This window comes from Octodon degus, unplaced genomic scaffold (assembly GCF_000260255.1).
Source record: "Octodon degus isolate 3935 unplaced genomic scaffold, OctDeg1.0 scaffold00209, whole genome shotgun sequence".
In the NCBI taxonomy this organism is placed as follows: domain Eukaryota; kingdom Metazoa; phylum Chordata; class Mammalia; order Rodentia; family Octodontidae; genus Octodon; species Octodon degus.
In genome coordinates, this window is record NW_004524785.1 from 2875992 (window position 1) to 2883515 (window position 7524).

The 7524-nt window shown below is 43.2% G+C and overlaps 1 protein-coding gene across 1 annotated transcript in view; it reads left to right on the forward strand.

The window, feature by feature from the left end:
• The window catches only part of Deup1 (deuterosome assembly protein 1), a 115588-nt gene that overhangs the window by 8642 nt on the left and 99422 nt on the right, over positions 1–7524 (forward strand). The window contains exon 2 of the mRNA XM_004644765.2: positions 1738–1806. Within this exon, the coding sequence (XP_004644822.1) occupies positions 1778–1806 (29 nt within the window). The 5' untranslated portion in view covers positions 1738–1777. The remainder of the gene's footprint in view (positions 1–1737; positions 1807–7524) is intronic.

A 7524-nucleotide genomic window follows, 5' to 3' on the forward strand; every position in this document is an offset into this window, starting at 1 on the left:
TGGAGGTGATGGGAGCCCCAAGGTCTTCCTTCTCCTTTACCGGTGCTGTTCAGCCCTCCGGGCCTCCTTGGTCCAGCGCTCTTTGACTTTGATGCAGCCTTTGGGAAGAGATGAAATTCAATGCTTTGTTTAGCCTCATAGATTGTTTTTTTAACTAGAACTTTGTGGCTGGGACAAACTTTTCTTATTTTAAACTTTAGACGAGTAGTAACATCTCTGTTTTGTCGAGAAATGAGCCACTGCTCACAAAGCCATGAAGAATTGTAAAATTTCTATTCTAAGGCAATTACTATTTTTTTGTCTTGAATTTCATAATAGAGCAATCATAAGCCAAAGAAAGAATGTACACCAACTAGGGGTTATACTAGTATGGAAAGTTTGATAACCCCTGCTAGAACTCCTCGAATAAGGAATTCTGGTTTTGGGGTTTGGGGGGTTTTGTTTTTTTGTTTGTTTCTCCACCTGTCTTTTTGAGGCAGGGTTTCACTATGCAGTTCAGGCTAGCTTTGAACTCATTTCATAATCCAGGCTGGCCTCCAACTTGTGGCAATCTTACTGGCTCAACCTCTCTAGTGCTGGAATTACAAGTGTAATGGATTGTTTAACTGGTGGTCAACTTGTTACACCCAGCTGCAGAATTGAAGGAGCGTGGTGCTGGGTGGGAGGCGCACCTGAGGATTGTTCCCAGAAGCATAAGAGGCAGAACTGGAGAAGCTGCGAGGAAGCTCTTGGAAGCTACTGGTTCTCTTGGGCTGTTCTGCTAGAGGCCCTTGTCATTCTGGCTTTCCTAATGAACTTGGCCATTCTTGTCAGAGGAGAAGCTCCGGACCTGAGTTGCTGCTGAGAATGGCTGAGGTCATTTTGGGAAAGTTCTGGCCCTCATCTTGAGCATCACTTCCTGGCTCCAGAGGGTAAGATGGTGCACTGCTCAGCCTCCTGGAAAAGCTTGTTCTGTTGGCTTTCCTGATGGAAACTCACCTTTCCTCATTGCTGGATAGCTCAGGACCTGACTGTTGCTAAGGATGGCTCTGGTTCTTACTTTGAGCATTGCGTTCTAGCTCTAGCTCTAGTTCTGATCCCTCGGCCTGCTAGCACACTAGCATAGACTTCCTAGCTTCCACCACTGACCTTTGAGCCTTTCCAGTGCAGATCCATAAGGCAGGCCTGCACGAGGCATTGTCATGTGCTCTAGGCCTCCAACTGGACTTGTGGAAGGCATTGTTATGAGCTCTAGGTCTACAGTTCGACTCATGCAGGGAACTGCTGTGAGACTCGGGCCCTCAGCTGGATTCTAGAGTCTTTATGTGGACAGATTTCCTGCATTCGTATATGATTCTTTGGTGATGCATTGTACAATACTCATTATACAATACTCTTCTAATATGTGTCCTGTATTGTATTGTTCCCCTTGCAAAAACCCTAAGCCACAACAGCAGGTATGCCCCACCATGCCTAGCTAGGAGTTCTGTTTTATGCATCTTCCTATCCTGAGCCCTTTGCAAAGCACCTGATTCTAAACTGTTCAATAAAATAGCACATGGATCCTCTTTTCAGTCTATCACTCCTCCAGTACCACAAATATCTGGGGACATTCAGACCGAGTTTCTACACTTTGCAGAGCCCAGAGTTGCTATTCTCAGAAAAACTTATAGTAACTTGCTTGCCAGTAACAAAAATTTCATGTTTTATAGGCTTAGGAATCTAACCATTTTAGGACTCTCATTATTTCCCTAACAGATTAAAAATCAAGAAACGGAAACTGATGTAGTTCCCTGACATGGAGAGCCAAGCCCATAATCCATTAGGGTAAGTGCTGAGACTTTTTTTTATTAACTGATATTTAATTATGTGAAAAACTCCCCAATGAAATGTAAATTTTGAAATTTATTATCAGTAGAAGAATGTCCCAATTATTTTTGGAGAAAGAGACTGAGGAAAATATCAAATGCCTAATTAAGAGTCTCTTAGGGTATTTGCAATTTCTGCGCTGCGTGTCTGCGCTCTAAAGCACTGCTTTTCCAACTTGCAATGCCTTTCTGTAGTGTCTGAGGGTGACAGTGCCCAGGCTGGCCTCTGAGACCTTTCCACAGCACAGCAGCTCCTGGCCAGGGCTTGGGCTGCTTGGTACTGAGTCTCCTGCTTTTTCTCCTTTTTAAGACTTAACCTTAATATTTTAAACACAGCCTCAAAATAGATCCAGTTCCACAATCTGGATATTTTAGTAAGATTTTTATGAAAAGCTAAAGAGCGGAACTAGTCTAACATCCACTCTCATAGAAAATGAAGCCTTTCCACAGACTCCTATCCTCACCCCTTCCACAGAGATTGCTCTTCACCTCGTTTCACCAGCCGGCTGGCCAACACTGACCTCATGCACTGTCCAGTCTTGTTTGTGCCTGTTCTGGGACTAATCCGGCCACTCCAGGTGTCTTACTTTTAGTGATTCTACTCAGACCAGGACCCGGATATCAGATTAAGATAAAGATCACAAGTCTGGACAATAATAAGTGTCACTGTTTCAGCCCCTCCTTCTTTCAACAGTGCCACTGAATGTTATGATCATTGTGTAACAAGAATACTGCATTGATTGTGGTATGCTCTAAGCTCCTGTAGCAGAACCTGAATGAGTGGCTTGAATAAGATTAAGTTTATTTCTAATCCAAGGAGTGGTAGGGTCCCTTTGTCATGCTCTGCCTGCATGATTTCCGTCTCTGGACACAAAATGATTGCTTCTGCTCCTGTTATCATGACTGTGCTCCCTCAGTCATGATTGACCAGTTCATAGAGGACCGATAAGGGCAAGGATGACAAGCAAGACCTTTCTCTTTAGGAGGATGACATGGGAGTAGCAGACTTCACTTCTGTCACTGTCCACTGACAGAACTCAGCCCCAGCTAATTGCAAGAAAGGCTAAGAAATGTGGTCTCTCTGTCCACCTAAAGCATAAGAAGTTCTATAATATTGACTTATTATCTACTTCATGATAGTGCAAAAGTGATACATTGTCAGAGACCATGCCTCATATTTTGAATTTGGATTTTTTCCCCCTGGAGAGTAATACCTATTGTTCCTTTTTTAAAAAATGTATTTGGTTGTTACAGGGTGTCTCACTACTAGTACACAGCTCTCAGACTCATAGTGATCCTTACTTGAATCACAGGCATATGCCACCATGCCTGAACTCTGGCCAGCTCGGCATGCCTTGGGGACAGGCCTGGCATGGCATGTGGTGCTGGGGATCAAACCATGGTCCCTGTGCTTGTCTAAGCAGGAAGTCTGCTGAGCTGTCTCGCCAACCTCTGGTGTTCCTTTGTGGTAGTGCTGGACATTATCAGCAAACCCACGTTCCCAGTCAGCCATGTGATCATGAGGGTAGAAACCCATGGTCCGCAGTATACTGTGTTGCTAAGCTATAATATACAGTAAGTTGAGGGTATTGATGTCTTTTCCATTTGGGATATTTTTCAACTTACAATGGCTTTATCCAGATGTGACCCCATTGTAAATCAAGGAATATCTATAAGGGGGCAGAATGGACATTACTGGGTAGTTAGTTACCTTTGGCACACTGACCCTTAGGCCCATGGAAGGCTGGGATTGACCACCTAGCCTAGTGTACACAACTAAGTAGTGCAGGTGGTGTGACTTGAATTCAGATACTGCATGTCTGGCCCTGACCTCTGCATTGCTTCCTGTACTGTCAGCGAGCGCAAGGAGCAGCCCCCTAGTGTCCATAACCACAGTAAGTTTCTGGATTGAGCAGGTGCTGGGTCCTGGGTGAGAGAGTCACACTCAGCTCTAAGATCTGAGGGTCTCAAAGGTAAGGCTGAGGGCCAGATCATTTCTCCTGCAGATCTGGTGCTATGACTATTTCTCTCCATTTATTCTTTTGTTAAAAAAAATGTATTTTGCACTGAACATGTAACAGGTACAGTATTACACCCTATGGTTCATAAAAAGATAATTTAGAAACAGACCTTGTCCTAAAGAATTTAGAAGAGAACTGGAGAGCTTGCTTGGACACAGAGTAAGTATAAACCGGAAGTCAAAGCAAATTTCTGTACATTTCCATGCATTATGGCAGAGATAAGACCAGAGATTGCTTCCCATAATCTCTAGAACATGGAAGTCTGCATCTTGCATGATGTTGAGTAATAAGGGAAAGTCTGGCTCATAAATAAACCTCTCTGTGGACTTGCTGTATAACTTATCAAGTCAGTTTACCTTACACTCAGTCATGCTTGTGGGCCAGCCTTCATTCAACCCGTATTTAGCATCTACTAGGAGCTCCTCATGATGCAATGTAAATAATGTATCACAGTTGATATTAAAGGAAGTATGTGAAGGCCGGCCAAATAGCTCAGCAGATTAAAGTACCTGCAAGCAGGCACAGGGGCTGGAGGTTTGATCCCCGGCCCTGCCTTGCCAGCCCCGCCCCCAGGGTGCGCTGAGACAGCAATTGAGACTGGGCGTGGTGGTACACATGTGTAATCCCAGCTCTTGGGAGGCTGTAAACAGGCAGATCACTATGAGTCCGATCTAGTAGTGAGACCCTGAACACCCTGCAGACCCTTCCCTAAAATACAAAAAAAGAAAAAAATAAGGGAAGTATGTGTTTGTAGCATAAAAAGACAGGTGGTTGTCAATCACTGTTGCAGCTCTCTCCCTCTCTCCCAGTTATTCACATCTGGCGGTAGCTGCTTTCAGCTCATTCACCACCCCTTACGTTGGCTTCTACCTACAGGTCTCTAAATAACATGTTTTTTGTCTGTTTGTTTTTGTGTCCGGCTCTGCCCACCATAGGGGCAGAGCTGGCACGGCATGTGGTGCTAGGGGTTGAACCACAATCCTTGTGCACTTGCTTAAGCTTGCCTAAGCAGGAGATTTAGACCACTGAGCTATTCCGCCAGCCCCTACATAGCATGTTTTATTGATACTTCTTTTTTAATTTTAGTTTCAGGCATTATCTGTTGATTACTAAAACATTTTTACTTCCCCACCACCTCACCCAGCGTACACGGTCATACTTTTCCCTCCCTCCACCCTCCCAGTGCATCGTAACTTCAGTAGGGCCAGTGTTCTCATTGCCTTGTTATGACCTTGTATTACTCACCTCTGAGTCATGTACTGTGTTGTGATTTTTTTTTCCTGGACAATATCTTTCCTGCAGTCAACAACCCTGCTATCATAAATACTAATTATTAAAATTTTGTGTTTTTTCTGCATAATTTTCTTCAAAAAATGCATTTCTGCTTATATGACCTCCCTGCCCTGTCACACGAGCTGCTTTCCTCAAGCTTCTAGGAGGCCTGAGTGCTTGTTCCTGTGTAGGGACAGTGGAGGGAGGGCCACTGGGAAGTTTATATGCACACAGAGAGGCTTCCTGAAGGCAGTCTTTACTGTGTGCTCATTTAGGTGAAGCTGTTACCTCGCAGGCCTCCTTGTCACTTTCAGTCTTCTGTCCTGGGCTGACATGATTCCAGAGAACTTTCTCCTAATTGCCTTCTTAGGGGCTATAAATTATGTTGCTGGGACTCGATCTGAGGAGGGAGAAGAGAATTCAGACTTGCACTGTGTGGCTGTAATTTAACGTCCCAGTCTCCAGCACAGGGCCCTGCTCTCACTGAGCCTGGTATTCTCCTGGTCCAAAGCCTTTATGTTTTCTCTTTTACCAGAGAATCTGCCTCAAAGATTGAGCACCCAGCCCCCTTGTGGCCATTCCTCCTGATTTCAGACCCACACTACACAGCCTGCTTTCAGAAGTACCTAGGTGGCTTGTTTCTTCACTTTCTCCACTAGCTGCCATCATTTTTGTCCTTGTACATTTGACCTTGTAGGTTAAAAGTTTCCCTTTACTTTTTTTTTTTTTTTTTTTGTGGAACTGGGGATTTGAACTCAGGTCCTTGAGCTTGCCAGGCAAGTGCTTATTCTACTGAGCCACCTCCCCAGCTTCTCCCTTTACTTTTAGCAGGACTCAGAAAGGTAGCAGGATGTCTGTGTTCATCCATCTTTAACCAAAAGTCTCACTTTACTGAATCTTTTATTATGCCTTTTATTATATGTGACTTATACCTTAGTCATTGATCTCTTTCGTAAAATCTTGTCAGATGCTTTCTAAAAATCTTAAGTTCTTCTGCCTGATCCACCAAATTCTAATCTGCCATGAAAGCTGTACTTTCAAAATACCAAGGTAGATAAATATTAAACATAAGTTCTCATGTCTGATCTCAGAAAGTTCCTTTAAAACACTGTTCTTCCCTGTGTACATCATTCTTAACTCTTAAGATTGCTTTTCCTCTAAGATACTTTAATTCAGAATCACAACTTGACCTTCCAGTTTATTGATGAGTTAAAACATAATTATAATTAGCTTGTAAAAATGTTCAAATATTCTGATATTTCAACGTGTTGTGACGTTCATACGTTATGATTATGTATTTATTTGTTCTTCAAAATTTTTTGTAATGTGATCATTTCTCTTGACTTCTGGCTAGCCAGGCTGTGCTCTCGTTTTCTCTAACATACTTTACTTTCCCCACAAACATCCCTGTTCCTCTTCAAAGTTGTAAATTCAAATAAGTTCTTCAGATTTCTTCTTTCTGTGATGAAGCAGTAAGATTAAATAGACCAAAGAAAAAATCCTCTTGTCCAGCTCGAATGTAGATTCTGAAATGTTAGCACATTGCCAAGGGGTTGTAGGAATTCAATGAGTGACTTTTTTTTTTTTTTTTTTTTTTTGTCTTTTTGAGCCAGGATCTGCCTGTGCAGTTCAGGCTGGCCTTAAGCTCACTTTGGAGCCCAGGCTGGCCTCAGAAGTCACACGGATCCTCCTGCTGAAGTCTTCTGAGTTCTGAGATGACTGGTGTCATCTCACCACCACCATACCCAGCTCAGTGAGTCATTTTGAATGGAAGGAAGAAAATTCAGGGCAAGGAGAGATGAAAAAAAAAATTATTTTAAGAAACTAATTAGGTTTTTGTCTTACTTTTTTGTTGTTGTTATTGCTCAGATGAAATACCCTACATTGAAAATCAAGGGGGGTGGTTTATTTAGCTCACAGACTGTAGAGGTTTCAGTCCATAATTGTCTGGCTCCAAGGCAGGGTGGCACATGGCAGAGGGGCATCATAGGAGAGAGCAGTTCATGGTACCCACATGGTGGCAAAAGCAGCAAAGGAAGCTGAGCAGTGTCTTTCTGCCCCTTTCATCTTCTCTAGACTACTTGGGGCAAGTAGCACTCACATGCACCCTTCATCCTACTGCCCTGGAGCCTAGCACTGTAGCGTGAATCGATCCCAGTGCTGCACACTGTAGATCCAGCCCCCTCTGGAAAAGCCATACCTACGACCACATGAGGCTTTGGGGGGCATCGAAATACAACCATAGCAGCTTTATACTGGGGTTAGAGAAAGCTTATGAAGTACTACTACATGGGATACATTTGCATGCAGTTTTTATAGGGCAATATAAAAACAGCATTAGTTAGATTTTGTATATATATGTGTATATACATACATATATGCAT